At 51.7% G+C, this 22,868-nt stretch overlaps 1 protein-coding gene across 1 annotated transcript in view; it reads right to left on the bottom strand.

The window, feature by feature from the left end:
• RSRC1 (arginine and serine rich coiled-coil 1) overlaps window positions 1–22,868 on the bottom strand; it is a 170,600-nt gene that overhangs the window by 130,398 nt on the left and 17,334 nt on the right. The window contains exon 4 of the mRNA XM_068165813.1: window positions 3,390–3,548. Coding sequence (XP_068021914.1) covers window positions 3,390–3,548 — 159 coding nt within the window. The remainder of the gene's footprint in view (window positions 1–3,389; window positions 3,549–22,868) is intronic.

Here is a 22,868-nt window from a genome sequence, read left to right as displayed (position 1 = left end):
GATCTCAGAGCTCTTTTCCAGCCTAAACGATTGTGTGATTTGAGGTATTTTTGTCCAAAACTGTGGTTTGTGCTGTGAGAACTGCCCTGAGGATCCCTCACTTGCCCAGGGAACTGCCTTGCCTGCAAGAGTTTACACTGACAGGCAGGGAGCTATTAACAATTCAGTCTCTTATCCCCTACTATTAAGCCATCACTTAGTTTCCACCTTCTCCCCTGTTCCATCATGACAGGACCAGCGCTAAGCCCTTGTTACAACCAAGCAGGCTCAAGCTGAAGGCGCTCCCAGGGCCTGCCAGAGCAAAGCAGCTCAGAACAAACAATCTTAAGCTCTCTTTACTTATTTAAAGCCCAAGCACTTCTCAGCCCTCCTGTGCTAGAGCCCAAGCAAGAGGCGCTGGAGGTATCTTCCCTTCCCATCAAACATTTACCCTTCGCCACTGGTGAAAGGCAACAAGGATCTCTTTACAGCACCTCGTCTCCTCCAATAAATTTTGCATGAAAACATGTTGCCCAAGCACAGAGTTGCCTGCTGTCACGTTGGAAGTGTGATAAATGTTTAATGAAAACAACACCACACAGCTTGGTGTCAGACAACAGCGATCACACAGCCCTGCTTTGATCTGAGCAGACACTTGAAAGCGGCTCCGAGTGCGCTCTGCACCACGGAACTCCATAACCTATATGCAAATGGGAGAGAATTACCATAAATGAGCTCCTACTGCAGAGCTGAAGGAAGAGGGAGGGAGAATTAAAAAAACCAACAACAAACACCACACACACACACACAAAAAAAAAAACCCTCCCACACCACAGGAATGTGACAAGCTGCAGGAGTGTCTGACTGCTGTCAAACCCAGCCAGCGCCAATATTCCCAGTTTACTCCTGATGTCTTCTTGCCAAGCTCATCAACAGGCATTTGTCAACCCAGGACTGGAAAAAAACAGCTGGGACACTGCCAGGGCTCAGCACTGAGAAGGAAACTCTGCAAATGGTTTGGCTGAACACCACTGGAAAAAGTCCTCTGGACAGAGGGCACCTCAGCAAATCCTTGAAGATGGAGAGGAGAAGGCTCCCAGGAGACCTCATTGTGGTCTTCCAGGATCTGCAGGGGGCTCCAGGAAAGATAGGGAGGGACAAGGCTGGGGGGGATGGAGCAGAACTGGAAATGGGGAGATTGAGATTGGCTGTGAGGAAGAAGTTGTTCCCCAGGAGGGTGGTGAGAGCCTGGCACAGGCTGCCCAGGGAGGTGGTGGAAGCCTCATGCCTGGACGTGTTTGGCTACGGCAATCCCATGCAGAGCTATAGGCTGGGGTTGGAGTGGCTGGAGAGCTCCCAAACAGAGAGGGACCTGGAGGTGCTGATCGACAGCTGCCTGAATATGAGCCAGCAGTGTGCCCAGGTGGCCAAGAGGGCCAATGGCATCCTGGCCTGCATTAGGAATAGTGTGGCCAGCAGGAGCAGGGAAGTCATTGTACGCCTGTACTCTGCATTGGTTAGGCCACACCTTGAGTCCTGTGTCCAGTTCTGGGCCCCTCAGTTTAGGAAGGACATTGAGAGACTTGAAGGTGTCCAGAGAAGGGCAACAAGGCTGGGGAGAGGCCTTGAACACAAGCCCTATGAGGAGAGGCTGAGGGAGCTGGGGTTGTTTAGCCTGAAGAAGAGGAGGCTCAGGGGTGACCTCATTGCCCTCTACAACTACCTGAAGGGTGGTTGTAGCCGGGTGGGGGTTGGTCTCTTCTCCCAGGCAAGCAGCACCAGAACAAGGGGACACAGTGTCAAGCTGTGCCAGGGGAGGTTTAGACTGGAGGTGAGGAGAAAATTCTTCACCGAGCGAGTCATTCGTCATTGGAATGTGCTGCCCAGGGAGGTGGTGGAGTCCCCATCCCTGGAGGTGTTCAAGAGGGGATTGGATGTGGCACTTGGTGCCATGGTCTAGTCAGGAGGTCTGTGGTGACAGGTTGGACTCCAATGATCCTCAAGGTCTCTTCCAACCTTAGTTATACTGTGATACTCTGTTTGCAGCCAGGCTGGATGTGGCTGCGAGCAACCTGCTGTGGTGTGAGGTGTCCCTGCCCATGGCAGCGGGGTTGGGACTGGCTGATCCTTGAGGTCCCTACTAACCCTAACAATTCCACGATTCTATGTCTCAGGATGCCAGAACTTGCCTGGTCTTAAGCTAATCAGGACTTCAAACATCAGAATTCAGCAGCAGCCACGCAGAGGTCAGTGGAATCAGGCATGCAAGTTGTTTTAAAGCAAGTGAAGTACAAAAAGCATAAATAAAAGATGAACGAAAGGCTTTGACTAGCACCAAATGCAGTGGGGGAAGATTGCAGTGGGGTCAGTGCACAGTGAAGTGAATCACTGCTACCAAACACTGCTCCTCTGAAGAGCTCCAAGATCATCCAGCCCAACCCTTCACCCAACACAAACCACCTCCCCCAGCACCACATCTGCATAGCTCAGAAGCCCCTCCAGGGATGGGGACTCCACCATTGCCCTGGGCAGCCTAGGCCAGGCCTTGACAACCTTTCTGGGAAAGAAATTGGTCCTCATCTCTAACCTAAACCTTCCCTGCTGCAACTTGAGGCTCATTCCTCTCATCCTACCACCTGACACTATGGAAGAAAGACCAACCCCACCCCACTCCAACCTCCTTGCAGGGAGTTGGAGAGAGACAGAAGGTCTCCCCTCAACCTCCTTTTCTCCACACTGAACACCCCCAGCTCCCTCAGCTGCTCCTCCCCAGCCCTGTTCTCCAAACCCTCCATCAACTTTGTTGCCCTTCTCTGAACCCTCCCCAGGACATCAGCATCGTTGTAGTGAGTGACCTAAAACTGATTGCAGGATTTGAGGTGCAGCCTCACCAGGCCCAAGGACAGCTGATCTTCTTTAGCCAAGGTCTTGAGCAACCTGGGCTAGTGGAAGCTGTCCCTGCTCATGGCAGGAGGGTTTGAACTAGATGATCTTCAAAGATCCTTCCAACCCAACCCATTCTATGAATTTATGAATCTCTTCCTCATCTCCACTCTCAGTCTCTCCTCTCCCAGCTCAAAGCCATTGTCCCTCAGCCTGGCACTCCCAGCCCTTGTCCAAAGTCCCTCCCCAGCTCTCCTGGAGCCCTTCAGCTCCTGGAAGCTGCTCTGAGGTCTCCCTGGAGCCTTCTCTTCCCCAGGCTGCACAGCCCCAGCTCTCCCAGCCTGGCCCCACAGGGGAGGTTCTCCATCCTCTGATCACCTTGGTGGCCTCCTCTGGCCCCACTCCAGCAGCTCCAAGTCCTTCTTGCACTGAGTGCCCCAGACCTGGAGGCAGCACTGCAAGTGGGGGCTGAGCAGAGCAGAGGCCAAGAGTCATACCAGAGCCAGGCTGTTTGGGATTTCACTTACCCCTGCTTCAGGCCATGGGTCTCCTTCTCCTTTCCTTTGGCCTTCTCCTTGGCCTTCTCCTTGCCCTTGCGCCGCTCCCGGGAGCTGCTGCGCGTCCTCCTGTGAGCCGACCTCTCGCTGCTCCGGCTGTAGGAGCGCTGCCGCGGCCGCGAGCGGGACCTGCACCCAACCAGAGCAGGGAGATGCAGCGCTCTGCCAGGGGGAGGCTTTGCCCCCCAGCATCAGCTCGGCTGCAGGCAAAGCACAGCTGCATCGACAGGCAAAACTACAACCTGCAATGGAACGCCAGCAGTGGGTGCAAACACACAGGGGTCACAACACGCACAGGGACTTAACCCACACGTGGGAAGGGGTCCAGGGAAGGGCCATGAGGAGGTGCAGGGGGCTGGAGCTGCTCTGCTGTGAGGACAGACTGAGGGAGTTGGGGGTTGTGCAGGCTGGAGAGGAGAAGGCTCCCAGGAGACCTCCTTGTGGCCTTCCAGGATCTGCAGGGGGCTCCAAGAAAGCTGGGGAGGGACTTCTGAGGGTGTCAGCGAGGGATAGGACTGGGGGGGATGGAGCAAAACTGGAAGTGGGGAGATTGAGATTGGCTGTGAGGAAGAAGTTGTTCCCCAGGAGGGTGGTGAGAGCCTGGCACAGGTTGCCCAGGGAGGTGGTGGAAGCCTCCTGCCTGGAGGTGTTTGCAGCCAGGCTGGATGTGGCTGTGAGCAACCTGCTGTGGTGTGAGGTGTCCCTGCCCATGGCAGGGGGGTTGGAGCTGGCTGAGCCTTGAGGTCCCTTCCAACCCTGACAATTCTATGATTCTATGATAAACAGCACAAGGAGTCCCCTGGTCAAAGATCAGGGGAAGCTACCAGCTTCTCCCTCCCTGCCCCCCTTGCCCCCTTGGACAAAAGGGAGAAGAAAAAGGAGCAAAGAAAGTTGCTGTTAGACTTAACCAAAACAACACAGCCAGGGTCAAGCAGAAGCAAGATCGCATCTCTCCAGAGCAAAGCAGCATGGAGAGAAGAGAGGAATTGTTTTGGTGCAACCAATCTCATGGTAGAGATGTCTCCAATGGGACTGTTTAGAACTCTCTCTGTTTCCTTTTTTTCACACTCAACAGGGCTTTCTTCACATTTCACTACTTTTCTGCTGAAGATCTGTGAAGAATTTTCCAAGGCATGGCCTAGAACTACCCCAAGCAGCCACACATCCATCACCATCTCTGCTGCTCACCTGGGCTCCACAGCCCAATTATTCCAGTGAGATAAATGATCAAATCATTTGGTAATTTAATGCTTTCAATTAAAAACAAAATAATTAGCACTCTGTCAAAAGGGAAAGTGACAAAAAGCTTTGCTCCTGTGCTGAGGGAAGAACACAGAACGAATCCAGCCACCCCACTCACTCCTCACCCAGCACCGCAGCGAGACGTGGAGCTGCTGGAGAAGGAAAGCAAAGACAGGCAGCTTGCAAAGGCCTGCAGGGGCAGGACAAGGGATAATGGCTTCAAACCAGAGCAGGGCAGATTGAGATTGGATGTGAGGAACAAGTTCTGCACCAGGAGGCTGCTGGAGCACTGCAACAGGTTGCCCAGGGAGGTGCCAGTTGAGGCTCATCCCTGGAGATGTTCAAGGTGAGGTTGGACAAGGCTCTGGGCGACCTGACCTAGTGGAGGATGTCCCTGAGGAGTGGGGGGGGAAGTTGCAGTAGATGACCTTTGGAGGTCCCTTCCAACCCAAACCATTCTAGGATTCTATGAAAGCAACATTTTCTTCTATATTAAACTTTACATTCTAAACATCTGGTCAAGATACTACTGGAGAGAGTCCAGGGGAGGTCCCAAGGATGCTGAGGGGCCTGGAGCAGCTCTGTGAGCAGCAAAGGCTGAGAGCCCTGGGGCTGAGAACCTGCAGAAGAGCAGCCCCAGAGGGGAGCTGAGCAATGCTCAGCAAGAGCTAAAGGCTGGGGGGCAAGAGGCTGGGGCCAGGCTGTGCTCAGTGGTGCCCAGAGACAGGCCAAGGGGCACAAACTGGAAGCCAGGAAGTTCCATGTGACCAAAAGAAAGCTCTTTGCCTAAAAAGTCTCTGCCTATCTTTCTGCTCAGCCCTTTAAGTTCTGAGAGGCTGCTCTAAGGTCTCCCTGCAGCCTTCTCCAACTCTCTCAGCCTGGCCTCACAGCAGAGAGCTTCCAGCCCTGCCAGCATTGCTGTGGCCTCCCCTGTCCCTGTCCCTGTCTGTGCTGAGGACTCCAGAGCTGCCCCAGCACTGCAGGGGAGGTCTGAGCAGAGCAGAGCAGAGGGGCAGAATCCCCTCCCTGCCCCTGCTGCCCACACTGCTGGGGCTCAGCCCAGGGCAGGCTGGGGCTGGGCTAGCAGCACTCAGTGCTGGCTTCTCTCCAGCTCTGCACCCCCAGTACCCCCAAGTCCTCCTCCTTGGGGCTGCTTTCCAGCTCTTCATGCCCAGCCTGTGCTGACAGCAGGAGTTGCCTCAAGCCAGTTGCAAGAGCTTGCCTTGGCCTTGCTGAAGCCCATGAGGTTCACACAAGGCTGCTTCTTGAGCATGCCCAGGTCGCTCTGGCTGACATGCCCTCCCTCAGGCAGCCTCTGGGACTGTTTCCTATGTGTCTAAAAAAAGCTTTTCATTATTCCTCAAATTCTTTTGGATTCTTTTCTACATTGTCATTTACCATGGCTCAAGACCTCTGTTTTTTTCCTGTTGTGGTACCTGAGTAGCTACAGACAATGAGCAGTCAGGAAAACAGGTCGAGCTTGCTTTAGTTCCCATCACAACCTCCACTCTTCATGAAAGTTCTGATGGCAGCTCATTGAAAAGTTTCATTAAGCACCTCGAGGGCTGGAGGAGGGAGGTTTAAAAGAGCACAAAACGTTTCTGCAGCACCTCCTGCAAGTGCAAGACTCCAAAGGGCTTTGAAAGCCAAATCACAGGCAGAAGATCACCGCCTCTGAAAAAGGCAACCACGGTTTAATAAAGCTCCACAATGGCACGAGCAGAAGAAAATACCAGGTCCAGATGAAACTATAAATTACAGGGAGGGAAAATGCTGTTATTGAGCCTGGAATGTGTCCAGCCCAGCCGGGTGAGCCAACCTCCTCCTGCCAGGCAGCCTTTCAGGCAAGCACTGGAGGTCAGAACCCCCCGGGTTACGTTTCACTCGGCATATGGCATCTCTCCCAAGGCAAGATCTCCTCTTAGCACTCAGGCCACAGCTCAAATTACCACTTAAGTGGCCTATTGTGAACTAAAGCAGCTCCGAGGGTGACGGGGGGCTTGAACACCTCTCCTGTGAAGAAAGGCTGAGGCACTTGGGGCTGTTTAGTCCAGAGAGGAGAAGGCCGAGAGAGAGGTGATCTGATTGATAAATATTTGAGGGGTGGGTGTGAGGATGAAGGTGATGGACTCTTTTTGGTAGTGCCCAGTGATAGGCTGGATGTTAGGAAGCACTTCCTCAGGGAAAGGGCCATCAGACACTGGAATGTGCTGCCCAGGGAGGTGGTGGAGTCACCATCCCTGGAGGTGTTTAGGGAAAGACTGGAGGTAGCACCTAGCGACATAGTCTGGTAGAGGTGCTGGTGTTAGGTCAGAGGCTGGACTTGATGGTCCCAGAGGTCTATTCCAGCCTCAATAATTCTGTGCTAGGACAAGGACCAACAGGTACAAGCTACAACACAGGAGGTTCCACCTCAGCATGAAGAGAAACTTCTTTATGGTGAGGGTGACAGAGACCTGGAGCTGCCCAGAGAGGTCATGGAGTCTCCTTCTCTGGAGGTGTTCCAGCCCCATCTGGATGTGTTCCTGTGTGACCTGCCCTGGGTGATTCTGCTCTGGCAGGGGGGCTGGACTCAATGACCTCCAGTGGTCCCATCAACCCCCAACATCCTGTGACTGTCTCAAAATGGATTTTGATTGGGGCATGGCAAATTCAAAAGCCTCCAGCAATTCTTTAGTCCTCAGGTAGAGGAGGTTTTGACCTGGAAGAGCTTTCTATCTAGTAGGTCTCCTGACACAAAGGTGCTGGGATTGCCAGCATCAGGGTGAAGGTGATTTGCAAACCACTGCCCTCCAGGCGCTGAGGCCTTGAGCAGTGTGGTCTAGTGAAAGGAGTCCCTGCTGACTGCAGGGGGTTGTACTAGATGAGCCTGAAAGGTCCCTTCCAACCCCAACTCATCCCAAGGATGAGTTTTCCTGCATTCCCCACCACTGTACAACAGCTCTTTGCAAACATTTGGTTTTTCATCCTTTTCCCTTAACAGAGCTACAGAGCCCAGACAAAACCAACCCTGCCTGCTAACTGTTGCATTTATTTCAGTGGATCACCAGCAGTATTCATAAAACACAGCTGCAGCAACACAGCTGCAGAGGTTTCTACTCAGCTCAGTCAGGAATCAAGAGCAAAAAGTAACAATCTACCCTGCATGCTTCCTTCCAGTCCTGGCTGCTGGTGAAACAGATTCTCTTGATCACTTTCTCACTGGGGTCACTGCTGTGCTTCCACTTCATGTTCTTGAAGAAGCTTAGCTCAGAGATCAGACAATCACTGCAGTTGGACAAGGCTTTTAAGATCACTGAGTCTAACCATTCTCTAACTACCGAGGCTGCTACTAAACCCTGGCCCTCAGCACCACAGCTCTCACCTTTGAAACACCTCCAGGGATGGGGATTCAGCCACCTCCCTGGGCAGCCTGGGCCAGGCTTGGAGAAGCCTCTCAGTCAAGAAGTATCTGTCAATGTCCAACCTAAACCTGCCCTGCTGCAACTTCAGATGATTACCTCTCATCCTACTATTTGTTCCGTGGGAGCAGAGCTCAACTCCCCCTGGCTCCAGCCTCCTCTCAAGGAGCTGCAGAGAGCAGTGAGGTCTCCCTCAGCCTCCTCTTCTCCAGGCTGAACACCCCCAGCAACCTCAGCTGCTCCTCCCCAACCCTGGTCTGCAGACCCTTCCCCAGCTTCCTTCCCCTTCTCTGGGCCCACTCCAGGACTAGCAATGACTGAAGCAGAAGCAGAGGTTTAGGTTGGACATGAGAAACAATTTCTACCCCCAAAAGGGTTGTCAAGGCCTGGCCCAGGCTGCCCAGGGCAGTGGCGGAGTCTCCATCCCTGGAGGGGTTTCAAAGCTGTGGAGATGTGGTGCTGAGGGCCATGGTTTGGTGGTTCCCTGCAGTGCTGGGGCAAGGCTTGGACTCAATCCTTTGTCTTTTCCAAGCAAAAGGATTCTGTGATTCTATATTAAATCCAAAATGCACAACAGACTCCTCACAGTGGAGGATAATTTCATCAAGTGAAAAGTAAACAGAGGAAATCTGCTGCTCAGTGTCTGACAAGCTGTGGAACATCTCCACTTGTAGCATGGACAAATTTCATCTGTATGCCATCAGGAAGCACTATTAAGGTATCCTGTGATTAATACAGAAGAGGAAATAAAGACACAGCTTTATGAAATGGAGCTACATGAGGCCATCTGTGCCAACAACTCCTCAGCAAACAAGAATAAAACTCCACAGATCAAGCAGAGAATAGGTTTTCATAGCTTCATGGAGTGGTTTAGGTTGGAAGGAACCTCAAAGATCATCCAGCTCCCACCCCCTGCCATGGGCAGGGACACCTCCCACCAGGCCAGGTTGCTCAAGACCTCATCCAGCCTGGCCTTGAAGACCTCCAGGGAAGGGACATCCACAACCTCCCTGAGCAACCTGTTCCAGTGCCTCATGCTCTCTATGCCATGACTGCTGAACACCAAGCACCACCCTGATTATTCACCTTAAAAAAAATCCCCCAAACCTCCAAAGCAGAGAGCTACTGGAGGGAAATTAAAACCCCAAAACAAAAAGCCAAGCTGAAGAGAAGACTACCAGCATGCAGACCCCCTTCCCCCCCACCCCAAGCACCCACCCACCATGCCAAAGGTTAAGTCATTCAGCCAAGTTCAAAGCTCTTCAAAGAGCCCTTAGATCCAGATAAGCCCATATGGTACCAAAACCTCTGTGAAGAGCCAGTGCTTCCCAAGCTGCTTTTCATGTCCAACTTCCAGAACACACAGATGCTTGGCACCACTCACAATCCTCTCTCCCCCCCTCCCCACCTCAAATTCTCACACCACCTAATGGAGGCTCACCAATAACTTTTCTATCTCAGATAACAAGCCCCAAACCCAACCCCTCTCCAGGTCCTGCCAGGCAGCTCCCTTCCCATCACCGCTTGGAAAAGCTGAAAGCCTCCACGGAAAAGAACCCCACCCACCACCACCACCACTCCAGTTCACTCCCTCCACAAGAAGTGTTAATTTGCTAATTTCTTCACAGGTAATCAATTAAAATGGGCAAAGAGTGGATAAAATGAGTTGCACTAAACTCCCAACAGCTGCTCCAAAAGCATCATTAGCTTCACGAGGGCCATATGCACCCCGAGCAGGGATGGGAGTTGAAACAAATAAGCAGATCTCCTCTTTGCTTTCTGGGTTGGGTTTTTTTCCCCCCCCTGGTTTAACCCAAGTCTGAGGCAATCTGGATTTAATTAGCAGGTGGGCACTACAACTGCATCATGGTGGGGTGGTGGTGGGGTTCTTTTTTTTTTTCCCCATGCACTTATATTTATGAAGTGAGAGAAGATCTGAAGGGGCTTTTTAAACTGGCGTTTATTGTTTGAATGGGAACGCGGGGAGGGGAGGGAGTGGGGGGAAAAAGGCTGCTGCATGCTCAAGTGATTTAAATCCCTTCTAGCTTGAAATAAAAAAAAAAAAAGAAGAAGAAAAAGAAAGAGGGGGGGGGGGGAGAGAAGAAAAAAATCATAAATGGTGAAAGAAAACATGTGGAAAACTGTAAAAGTAGAAAGAAGGGGCGACAGAAAGCAGAGACACATACCACGAGCAAAGAGGAAACTACACTTAATTAAAGGCCCAACTCCATCTGGAATATCAGCCTAATAAAACCTGAAACTATTAATGTTCATTGTTCTGAAGGAAATGAGGGCAGGGGGAGTTTAGGATTGCCCCAATTACACTGCACTAAAGCACTGAATTCCATCTCCCAGGGCCGACCGAAGCGCTTCGGCACAGGACTCGCCGAGAGGGACGCCGATCAAGGGAGATCCTCCAGGCCAGGCTCCACAGGGCTCTGGGCAGCCTGATCGAGGTGAGGGTGGCCCTGCTGACTGCAGAGGGTTTTGGACTGGGGGGGGGGGGCTTTGGAGGGCCCTTCTAACCCAGACCATTCTGTCACTCTTTGATTCAGCAGACACTGCTAGGTCCTTTCAAAATAGACCCTCTTGGCCTCACGTTAAACTCTGCTCTTGTTCTCCAACCTGAAAGGTTGGACTGGATGATCCTTGAGGTCCCTTCCAACCTGGTGTTGGAAAGGGAAAGGTTGGACTGGATGATCCTTGAGGTCACTTCCAACCTGGTGTTGGAAAGGGAAAGGTTGGACTGGATGATCGTTGAGGTCACTTCCAACCTGGTGTTGGAAAGGGAAAGGTTGGACTGGATGATCGTTGAGGTCACTTCCAACCTGGTGTTGGAAAGGGAAAGGTTGGACTGGATGATCCTTGAGGTCCCTTCCAACCTGGTGTTCTATGAATCTATAAAAGAGGAGGCAGGGCACAGCACCAGGTTGGCAGCACAAGGGCAAGAGATTTGGTAGGCAAAGAAAAGCACTCCAGTGGAAGGTCCCAAGGTGTCAAGAGCATCCCTGGACTTCTGTCAAGGGTCAGGGCTGGGCACCCAAACAGTGCCAGAGGCTCTCCAGGAACTTCTCTGCTTCCCAAAGGGAAGAGAAAGGGAAGTGAGAGAGGCTGATGGGCTGGGAAAGAAACTAACCCAGCTGAGATGGAAAGAAGAAAAATCACAGAATCACAGTATCACAAAGGCTGGAAGACACCTCAAGGATCATCGAGTCCAACCTGTCACCACAGAACAACAGTGCCATAGGATAGAGACACAGAGACACAAACCAACATGGAACCCAAGCCCTGAGGGCAAGGATGGCACCACTGGCACCACTGATGCTGGGGGCAGGCACTGGGCAAGTCCCAGACTCCACTCAGCAGCAGAGGGGAACCACATTCAGGAGCTGGGTTCAGGCACAGAGGGATGGGGATGGAAAGCAGAAGGGACAGAGTCCTGCTGGGACAGCAGCCAGGGAAGAAGAGGCTGGACCCTGGGCATCCCTCAGCTTGCTCCTGAAGATGCCCTCCATGGGCTGCAATCCCTTGGTGAGCACTTGAGGCTCTCCTGTGCTGTCTGCTCCTCCCCACAGCTGCCACCTCTGCCTTCCTGCCCCCCAAGGTGTGGCACAAGCTGTGGCAGTGCCCTTGGTGTGCCCAGGAGCAAGTCTGAGGCAGAGCCTTTCTGCCCCCCAGCCCTTGGCAGGAGCTGTTCCCATCAGCTTCTCCCTGCGAGCAGCAGCCCCTGGCTCTGCCAAGCTGCCCTGAGCTTCAGCCAGTGCCTGAGTGAGCAGGGACTGAGCTGGGCAGGGACAGCCCCCAGCAGAACTGCTGCTGGTCCAGCTCAGAGCACAACACTCCTTAGTATCTCTCAGTTGACAGAAGTCTCCATTATTAGATCATTAGTTCAAACATTATTTATTTAGCTTATTATTAGCTCAACAGCTGCACAGCAAATCCCCAACCAAGTCAGGGCACTTTAATATCTCAGCAATAAATCAAGAGTCTGGGGAAGCCCAAGGAAATCCAACTGCATTCCATCAAACCTGGGTGTTCACCTAGGCAACAAAGGCAGAGTGCAAACCCACCACTGACTGCAGCACAACCACAGGGTCCCCTTCGAAGTGTATTGAGAGGAACTCTCTTGTTTAACTCAGCATCACCACAAGGAGCAAAAGAAAACCCCACAAACATGGTAGGAGATGTTGGAGAAGGTTGAATAAGGATGAGCACCAGCTGGAGCTGCTCAGAGTGTAGAAGGTACTAATGCTATTAATATGTAATGAAAATATGGCCACCTCTACACAACATTTCAGGTCAGGAGTGGTCTACAGTCTGAAACTGATGCATTTCAGGAAGTTAAATATGGATAATATGAGTGAGAATATGGAAAGGGTTAGTTGGAAAAGAGCTTCAAGGTCATTGAATCCAACCATTCTCTAACTCAAACAAGGCTGGTACCAAACCCTATCCCTCAGCACCACAGCTCTCACCTTTGAAACACCTCCAGGGATGGGCACTCAGCCACCTCCCTGGGCAGCCTGGGCCAGGCTTGGAGAACCCTTCCAGGGAAGAAGTTTCTTCTTAAATCCAACTTAAACCTCTCCTGGTGCAACTTGAGGCCATTTCCTCTCCTCCTGTCACTTGTTCCTAGGGAGCAGATCCCAACCCCCACCTGGCTGCAGCCTCCTCTCAGGGAGCTGCAGAGAGCAATGAGGTCTCCCTCAGCCTCCTCTCCTCCAGGCTGAACACCCCCAGCTCCCTCAGCTGCTCCTCCCCAACCCTGTTCTGCAGACCCTTCCCCAGATCTGTTGCCCTTCTCTGGACCTGCTCCAACTCCTCAATGTCCTTCCTGGAGTGAGAGGCCCAAAACTGAAGCTAGTACTGAAGGCTGGGATTTGGGGATTTCTGGCACACAGAACAACTGTGTGAAAGGCTTCCATCCAGCTACTGGAACTGCAAACTGTTCCACCCATTAGTGACACAGGAGGGGATTCTCTTCCTAATTCATTCTTTTACATTACCCAGAGGTCAGTTAACTGCCCCAAACACTACAGAATCCCAGCTGGTGGGGCTGGAAGAGATGAGGAAAAGCTGAGAACCCTGGGGCTGAGAGCCTGCAGAAGAGCAGCCCCAGAGGGGAGCTGAGCAATGCTCAGCAAGAGCTAAAGGCTGGGGGGCAAGAGGCTGGGGCCAGGCTCTACTCAGTGGTGCCCAGGGACAGGCCAAGGGGCACAAAGTGGCAGCCAGGAGGCTCCATGTGAGCAGGAGGAGAAAGTTGTTTGGTGTGAGGGTGCTGGAGGCCTGGAGCAGGCTGCCCAGAGAGGTTGTGGAGACTCCTGGTGTGGAGAGCTTCCAACCCCCCCGGGTCACTGTGCTGCTGGGCAAGCTGCTGTGGGTGCCCTGCTGCAGCAGATTATCATGGACTGGATGACCTCCAGAGGTCCCTTCCAACCTCACCATGCTGGGACTTGGGGATTTTTCAGGTGTTTCCAACTTTTTTCTCTCCCCACTTCCATCATTTCTTGCTACTAATCAAGCCCCCAAGTCTTTGGGGCTGAAATTCTACTCTGAGTGCTCACAGCCACTGCAGGCAGGAGACCAAGAGCTCAATCCCTGTCCTTGATTCCTATCTAAAGTGACATAAGAGGAGGTTAACTAACCACAGACAATGTAGATGTCACCATTCCTCAGGTGAGGTGACTTCATCTCTACCAATTTCCTCTGCTCCACAGCTGCAGCACCCTAGGAAGTTGCTAACTTTGGTTACCAGGCTTCAGTTTCAGAAGATGCACCAATCTTGTGGGGCTGTCTCCTGACTGGAAGCCAAGGTCTGAAGTAAGGTCAGGACTTCATTGTATTATGCAGGTAATTCCACCTTTTTAATTCATCTGCAGCATGGGAACACTCCAGACCTCAGGTGCTTCCCCACAGTCCTGAGGAAAGATTTCATCAGAGTCCTTGAGATCTTTATCCTCTTGCCTGAGCCACAAAGCTCAGACTTCTAATGCTCCTGTGAGGAACAACTGATCCTCACAACCTCACTCTGCCACCCCTTTAAGCAACTCAGATTTAAGATCAGAGCTGCAATCTAAGAGCACTTTCAAAGCCTATGGCTAGAAATCTGAGGATACAGAATCACAGAATTGTGTCAGTTGGAAGAAACCTTTAAAGACTGAGTCCAGCCCTTGGACTTGATGGTCTTAAAGACCTTTCCCCATCTGAATGATTCTAGGATCTGCTGGATCCCATGAGCAAGTACCTGCTCAAATCAGAGGCTGCAATGAGGTGGAAGTTGGGCTCTGCTCCCTAGTGTCAGGTGATAGGAGGAGAGAAAATGTCCTGAAGTTGTGCCAGGGGAGGGTTAGCTTGGAGAGGAGGAAAAATTTCTTCAAGACATTGCTTCAAGAGTGGTCAGGGACTGGCAGAGGCTGCCCAGGGAGCTGGTGGAGTCCCCAGCCCTGGAGGGGGTTCAAGAAACTTGGGGCCGTGGTTTAGTGGCCACGGTGGTGTTGGGTTGATGGTTGGACTAGATGACCTCAGAGGGTGTTTCCAACCCAAACAATTCCCTGATTAGTTTACATCTTATTTTCTGCTTCCCTAATCCCCTCATTTAACCTCTTCCCTCTCACTCACACTAACATCTCAGGACTAGATGCTGGCTTTTTTCCCCCCCACCCCAACTCTTTTAAAACCATTAACTCTTTTCAAGCCACTTAAACTTTAACCACAACCTGAACAACTCCTTTTTAAAGCTTATGCTTTCACATTCAGTTACCAGAAGTGCCCTTTCTCTGTGTGTGTGTGTGTGTGTGTGTGTAGCCCAAAGAGGCAATGCTGACCTCTCTTTTATTAGCCTACAATTTGCTCGCCGGTGTTTCTTTAAGCTGTAGCAATGGCTCTTGTAGGCTGACACCAACCCACAGATGGTTCTGATTAGGGCCACCAGGACAAGATGCTGCTCCCTGAGAGCTCTTTACCTAATGGGATGTCACATTAAATCTGACACTGGGAGATAAAATAACTAAACGCTAATTAGAACATCTCCGAAAGGTCGTTTCCAAGCCCCAGCCCCCACCTTCCCAATGTAATTATTGACTGACATCCATGGAGGGATCAGCACTCCAGCAGGCAGCATCAGGCCAGCCCAAGGCACAGATCCAGGCTGGGTGTAGAGTGGGTTGAGAGCAGCCCTGAAGAAAGAGACTTGGGGGTGTTGGGTGCTGAGCAGCTGCCCCTGAGCCAGCAGTGCCCTCATGCAGCAGGGCAGGAGAAGGGATTCATAGTATCAGGCAGGGTTGGAAGGGACCACAAGGATCAGCTAGTTCCAACCCCCCTGCCATGGGCAGGGACACCTCACACTAGATCAGCCTGGCCAGAGCCTCATCCAGCCTGGGCTTAAACACCTCCAGGGACAGGGCCCCAACCACCTCCTTGGGCAAGCCATTCCAGGGCTTCACCACTCTCATGGGGAAGAACTTCCTCCTCACCTCCAGCCTGAATCTCCCCACCTCCAGCTTCATTCCATTCCCCCTAGTCCTATCACTCCCTGAGATCCTGAGCAGTCCCTCCCCAGCCTTCCTGTAGGCCCCCTTCAGATACTGGAAGGCCAAAACAAGAACATGAGAACATGAGATTCTGCTCCTTGAGTCTGCTCTGCTGAGACCTCACCTCCTATCCTGCCTCCAGTTCTGCTGTCCCCAGCAGGAGTAGGACAGAGAGCTGCTGGAGAGACTCCAGAGGCCACAGAGATGATCCAAGGGCTGGAGCAGCCCTGCCATGAGGATAGGCTGAAGGAGCTGGGGGTGTTCAGCCTGGGGAAGTGAAGAATCTGGGGGAACCTCAGAGCTGCCTGCCAGTACCTGAAGGGATGCTCAAGGAAGGCTGAAGAGAGACTTCTGCTTAGGGTGTCCAGAGGGAGGATAAGGGGGAATGGATTGAAGCTGCAGCAGAGCAGGGTTAGACTGGAGCTGAGGAAGAAGTGCATCAGTCTGAAGGTAATGAGACTCTGGAAGAGGCTGTGGATGCCTCCTCCCTAGGATTGTTCAGGGCCAGGTTGGGTGAAGCCTTGAGCAACCTGGGCAGGAGGGTTGGAGTAGATGATCTCTGAGGTCCCTTCCAACCTGAGCCATTCTATGATTACTACACAGCCTTCTTCTGCCAGGAGATGCCCTTGACTACCCCAAGCTGTCAACATCTTGGAAAGAACAGAATAGAACAGAACAGAATAGACCAGACCAGGTTGGAAGAGACCTTCAAGATCATCGCGTCCAACCTACCATCCAACACCACCTAATCAACTAACCCATGGCACCAAGCACCCTGTCAAGTCTCCTCCTGAACGCCTCCAATGACGGTGACTCCACCACCTCCTCGGGGAGCCCATTCCAATGGGCAATCACTCTCTCTGTGAAGAACTTCCTCCTCACCTCCAGCCTAAACCTCCCCTGGTGCAGCCTGAGACTGTGTCCTCTTGTTCTGGTGCTGGCTGCCTGGGAGAAGAGACCAACCTCTGCCTGTCTACAACCTCCTTTAGGTTGAGAGCTACCCCCCACCTCTGGCAAACATCAGCATTCGATGTGCCCGCTCCCGGCTTCCCCCCTTAAAGCTTCAACGACCGACTCCTTGGAGGCAGCCTCTCTGAAAGCCCTAAACCGCTGCCTTTGGGTCGAAGCTTTCCCTGGGCAATCAACGGGGAGGCAAAGGAGGCGACCGCGTCGAAACCGCTGCCGTGCTGTTTCAAGCTAACAAATGAAGGAAGAAAGGTAGGAGATGGGAACAGATGCCACTACACTCGAGCTGCTAAAAGGGGTCTGCTGGAGGAATATTTGGTTTCCAGTCAAGCTAACGCGCGACGAGCAGGCAGAGGGATGAAAGAGCGGCGAGTCAGATGGAAACCCAAACACCCTGACAGGCACAATTATTTTACTAATTGCTAATGAATACAGCCAGGCGGCTTCAAACAGCCAAACTTTGCTTGGACTACTTCAGGTTCTGACCTCCGCAGGAGCAAACTGCATTTCGAGCTCAAGCCCACCACAACTGATTAACGGCGCCAGCCAAGGCCAGCCTCCAGTGGAAGCTTTCTTCCTTCCCCTTCCCCTTCCCCCCCCTCCACCCCCATCTATCACATGGCCCCAAGGATAGTTAAATGAACCTTAAAATGGCTACAAACAGCTCAATGACTACACAGACTCCTGCCAATTAGAAATAATTAGGCAGTCATTTTGGTGGTAAGTCTTTTTAAGTGCATACATAATGATGCAATGATGCTGATTAGCGAGCTCAGAGGAGCGGCGCTCAAACAGCCTGCCTTCATTATGCGGCGATCACAAAGCCGCCGCGCCGCTCTGTACTTCACCTTAATGCAGTTAAAAAATCCACTTCATTACCTCCAGTAATTAATCCGCCATTAATTGCAGGAAGGGCCCGGTTTACCCTGCCTCGTCTCCTAATTATCTTATAAATAGTTATGGTTCTAATTAATGTGTTCATTAAGCTGAGCCTCTGTCTCAAAGCCCCGCTCAGAGCAAAGGTTCTGCTTTGGAGAGAAGGAGCCCTAACTAGCCATAAGGTGAGGCCATTGCGGTTGTATTTGCTTTTATTTTAGTATATTCAACCTCCTAATTGGCATTTAAAATCTAATTTGGAAGAACTTCAAGAAGACTACAGAGCAGAAAAATAGGAAAAGGGTTTGCTGGCCTTTTTTTTTTCCTCCCCCCCCTCTACCTCCCCCCTCCCTCTCTCTCTCTCTCTCTCTCCCTTCTCCAATCAAGAAGCTGTAAGAGAGGAGAAAACTTTTAGCACATCTTTTTGATAGCAGGCTGCTAACAGATTGGTTTGGGGTGGTGGTTTTTTTTTTTGCAGTGCTATGCCACAGCTTCATTGAAATTCTGTTTCAATGTAGCTTATCCCTGCTTGCTTCCATACAACAGCAGCAAAAAGAAACTACAGAAGAAGGAAAAAAAGGGGGGGGGGGGAGGGAAGCCCCAACCACAAACCTAACAGTATATGCATAATTTAAACCCCCCCCACCCCTACCCTTGCCTTCATTTTCCAGGCTATAAATCAGCAGCTCAGAACTACAAACAAGTTGGAATCACTTATTTGAGCTGAGCCTAAAAATCAAAACCCTTTACAGGCAAGGAGAGGGCCTTGGGTTGGTTTAGCTTGGGTAGGGGCTGAGATGATCCTATGGAAAACAGCCCTGAAAGAGAGCTGAAAAATCACAGTTCTGAAGGGAAATGCATGTTGAAAACATTGCTCCAAAGGCCTGGGGAGGGAGGCAGGAGAATTGGAGCCTTTCTCTGCAAAACCCCAATGCAATCAAATGTTCTGATTGTTCTTTTGTAGACACAAATCTCTTTCACAGAAACACAGAATGGCCAGGAAAGGAAGGGACCTCCAGAGAGCATCCAGCCCAAACCCCCTGCCAGAGCAGGGGCACCCAGAACACATCCGGGGGGGTTGGAAAGGCTCCAGAGGAGACTCCACAGCCTCTCTGGGCAGCCTGCTCCAGGCTCTGCCACCCTCACAGGGACAAAGTTTTCCCTCCTGTTCCCTTGGCACCTCCTCTGCTCCAGCTTGCCCCCAGTGCCCCTGGTGCTGTCCTTGCACATCCCTGAGCAGAGCCTGGCTCCAGCCCTGCACATCTTTATCCCCAGCAATGAGGGCAGCCCTCAGGCTGCTCTGCTCCCAGCTCCAAGCTCCAGCTGCCTCAGCCTGGCCTCCCAGGAGATGTTCCACTGCCTGCAGCAGCTCTGTGCCTCTGGGATGGACTCTCTCAGGCAGTTCCCTGAGCTCCTTCTTGGGTTGAGGGGCCCCAGAGCTGGACACAAGATTCCAGCTGTGGCCTCAGCAGGGCAAAGCAGAGGGGCAGGAAAACCTCTCTGACCTACAAACCACAGCCCCTCTGATGCCCTTGGCCTTCCACCAGGGCACATTGCTGGCTCCTGGCCATCCTGCTGGCCACCAGCACCCCCAGGTCCCTTTCCCCAGAGCTGCTCTCCAGCAGGGCAGTCCCCAACCTCTCCTGCTCCATGAGGTTGCTCTTTCCCAGATGCCAGACCCTGCCCCTGGCCTGGTTGGATTCCATTCAGTCTCTCCCTGCCCAGCTCTCCCTGGCAAAGATTCTACAAAAGAGCAATCAGACTGAAGTGACAATTAATAATGAAGTAGATATTAATAAATATTCACTTCCTAGCCTTCCCTCCTTTCAAACATACATTTAAATACCTCTCTCTCTCTCTCTCCACTTAACACTAAGGGAAGTAAATAGTTCAATATAAACTCCCTCTGTTCTTTTCAAGCAGCCACTTTTGTTCAGCTGCCTCCACCTACCCCCCAGACAAAACAAGCAGCTGGCACATTTTTCCCTGATGCGATCACACATTTCACCGTCAAGTGTTTCGCTCAGCCAGCAAACTTCAGCACTGTTCCAACAGCAACAGGATGAAAACTCTACATGTGTCTGAAATTATCACTTTCTGAGGGGTAATCCTTTCTTCCTCGCACATCACACCTCAGTAACAATCCAGACTGGCCGAGGCCAGGAGCAGCTTTGCCAGCAGCTGTGGGAGGGCCAAAGTTTTACACCAATAAATCCATGCAAAGAGCAGCTGAAGCTGCAGCAGGTTTTCATCCCCTGCAATCTCATGCAGATCTGCTGCCCTGCTGGAGAAACTGCCAACAGCCCCTGCTCAGCACCTTACCCTAGCATTAAAATTGGCTTTCACCTTATCTCAACTTCAGTGCCCCATGCTTGACCTCTTTTCCCTTTTCCCCACCCAGTGTTGTCCATGCAGGGGCATTTCAACTTCTTCTCTTGCTGCCCCCTGGGAGAAAGCAAGAGGGAGAGCTCTCAAGAGCCTAGCAGAGGGCTATGAAAATACTGAGGGGCCTGGAGCAGCTCTGTGAGGAGCAAAAGCTGAGAGCCCTGGGGGTGAGAGCCTGCAGAAGAGCAGCCCCAGAGGGGAGCTGAGCAATGCTCAGCAAGAGCTAAAGGGAGATGGCCTGAAATTGTGCCAGGGGAGGGGTAGGCTGGAAAGGAGGAAAAATTTCTCTGCTGCCATAGTGGTCAGGGACTGGCCCAGGCTGCCCAGGGAGGTGGTGGAGTCCCCATGCCTGGAGGTATTCAAGAAACCTGTGGCTGTGGCACCTGGGGCCAGGGTTTGGTGGCCATGGTGGTGTTGGGGTGCTGGTTGATCTCAGAGGGCTTTCCCAACCCCAGTTCTAGGCTTCTGTGATTCTATCACAGAATTCTCTTCTGCCAGAGTGGTCAGGGATTGGCACAGGCTGCCCAGGGAGGTGGTGGAGTCCCCATCCCTGAAGCTGTTCAGGAAACCTATGGCCATGGCACTTGAGGATATTGGTTCATGGCCATGGTGGTGTGGGGTTGCTGGTTGGACTGGATCATCTTGGAGGTCTTTTCCAACTGAAACACTTCTGTGATTCTAGGCTTCTATGACTTCTATGCAAGCTGCTCTGGGGGCACCTGCACTAGCAGGGATCTCCAGAGGTCTCTCTCAACCCAAACCACTTCTGTGAGACTCTGCTATATTATTAGAAAGGATGAAAAGTGGGAATGAAAAGCAACAAAATATTTCTGCTCAGTTCTAAGGGGTTGTGTTTCTCATTGTGATCATCACATACTAGCAACTAACCCTGGGAACAGCAGCAGCTTAGAGAGCACTCAGTGAAGGCTTTATGTTACCAACCCATCTTTAAGACATCTGCTCTAGGTTGGTTTGCATCACTGCCTGCAGAAATGTGAGCTCTGCAGCTAAAGGAATAACAGCTCTGGCTAGGAAACACAATCTGTGGTAGCAGGGGGGGTGGAAAGGAGGATTAGAAGTAAAGATACAGAATATAGACCACAGAAACATTCAGGCTGGAAAAGACCCTCAGGATCTGGAGAAGAGAAGGCTCCCAGGAGACCTCATTGTGGTCTTCCAGGGTCTGAAGGGGGCTACATGAAAGCTAGGGAGGGACTTCTGAGGGTGTCAGGGAGGGATAGGACTGGGGGGATGGAGCAAAAGTAGAAGTGGGGAGATTGAGATTGGATGTGAGGAAGAAGTTGTTCCCCAGGAGGGTGGTGAGAGCCTGGCACAGGTTGCCCAGGGAGGTGGTGGAAGCCTCCTGCCTGGAGGTGTTTGCAGCCAGGCTGGAGGTGGCTGTGAGCAACCTGCTGTGGTGTGAGGTGTCCCTGCCCATGGCAGGGGGGTTGGAACTGGCTGAGCCTTGAGCTCCCCTCCAACCCTGACAATTTTATGATCAAGTCCAACCCAGAACCCTACTCTGCAAAGGTCATTCCCTAAACCATCTCCCCAAGCACCACATCTAAATGACCTTTAAACACATTCAGGGCAGGTGACTCTACCACTTCCCTGGGCAGCCCATCCCAAGGCTTGACCACTCTTCCTGGGGGGAAAAAAAAAACCACACCAAGTAGCTTAGAATGTAGACACTGACACATCAGAGAGTCCATCCTCTGCTGAGGGAAATCAGATTCCTGCCTTTGAGTGCCTGTTCCCTACCAGGGAACTGCAGCACAAAAAAAGGAACTAAACCCTAAAAAAGCCTCAACTGCAAGCACATCCTTTGCCAAAGGGAGAAAGAATAGGGGGTTGGGCAATGAGCAGCTCAGTGGATAACACAAACCCCAACCTGCAAACACATCCATTGCCAAAGGGAGAAATAAAAGGGTTTGGGGGCAATGAGCAGCTCAGTGGATAACACAAACCCCAACCTGCACACATCCCCTTTGCTAAAAGGAGAAGCAGAAAGGGTTTTGGGGCAATAAACAGCTCAGATTATAACACAAACCCCAACCTGCAAGCACATCCATTGCCAAAGGGGGAAATAAATGGTTTGGGGGCAATAAGAAGCTCAGTGGATAACACAAACCCCAACCTGCAAGCACACCCTTTGCCAAAGGGAGAAATAAAAGGGGTTTGGGGGCAAAAAGTAGCTCAGATTAGAACACAAACCCCAACCTGCACACATCCCCTTTGCTAAAAGGAGAAGCAGAAAGGGTTTGGGGCAATGAGCAGCTCAGTGGATAACACAAACCCCAACCTGCAAGCACATCCATTGCCAAAGGGGGAAATAAAAGGGTCTGGGGGCAATAAGCAGCTCAGATTATAACACAAACCCCATCCTGCAAACACATCCTTTGCCAAAGGGGGAAATAAAGGGTCTGGGGGCAATAAGCAGCTCAGATTAGAACACAAACCCCAACCTGCATACACATCCATTGCCAAAGGGGGAAATAAATGGTTAGGGGGCAATAAGCAGCTCAGATTATAACACAAACCCCATCCTGCAAACACATCCTTTGCCAAAGGGGGAAATAAAAGGGTCTGAGGGCAATAAGCAGCTCAGATTAGAACACAAACCCCAACCTGCATACACATCCATTGCCAATGGGGGAAATAAATGGTTAGGGGGCAATAAACAGCTCAGTGGATAACACAAACCCCAACCTGCAAACACATCCTTTGCTAAAGGGGGAAATAAAAGGGTCTGGGGGCAATAAACAGCTCAGATTAGAACACAAAACCCATCCTGCAAACACCCCCTTTGCTAAAAGGAGAAGCAGAAAGGGTCTGGGGCAATGAGCAGCTCAGTGGATAACACAAACCCCAACCTGCAAACACATCCATTGCCAAAGAGGGAAATAAAAGGGTTTGGGGGCAATAAGCAGCTCAGATTAGAACACAAACCCCAACCTGCACACATCCCCTTTGCTAAAAGGAGAAGCAGAAAGGGTCTGGGGCAATGAGCAGCTCAGTGGATAACACAAACCCCAACCTGCAAACGCATC

This window comes from Melanerpes formicivorus, unplaced genomic scaffold (assembly GCF_026170545.1).
Source record: "Melanerpes formicivorus ecotype bairdi unplaced genomic scaffold, bMelFor1.0.p_v2 SCAF_93, whole genome shotgun sequence".
Classification (NCBI taxonomy): Eukaryota; Metazoa; Chordata; class Aves; order Piciformes; family Picidae; genus Melanerpes; species Melanerpes formicivorus.
Note: the sequence above shows the minus strand (reverse complement) of the source record. Positions and strands in the feature narration are given on the sequence as shown.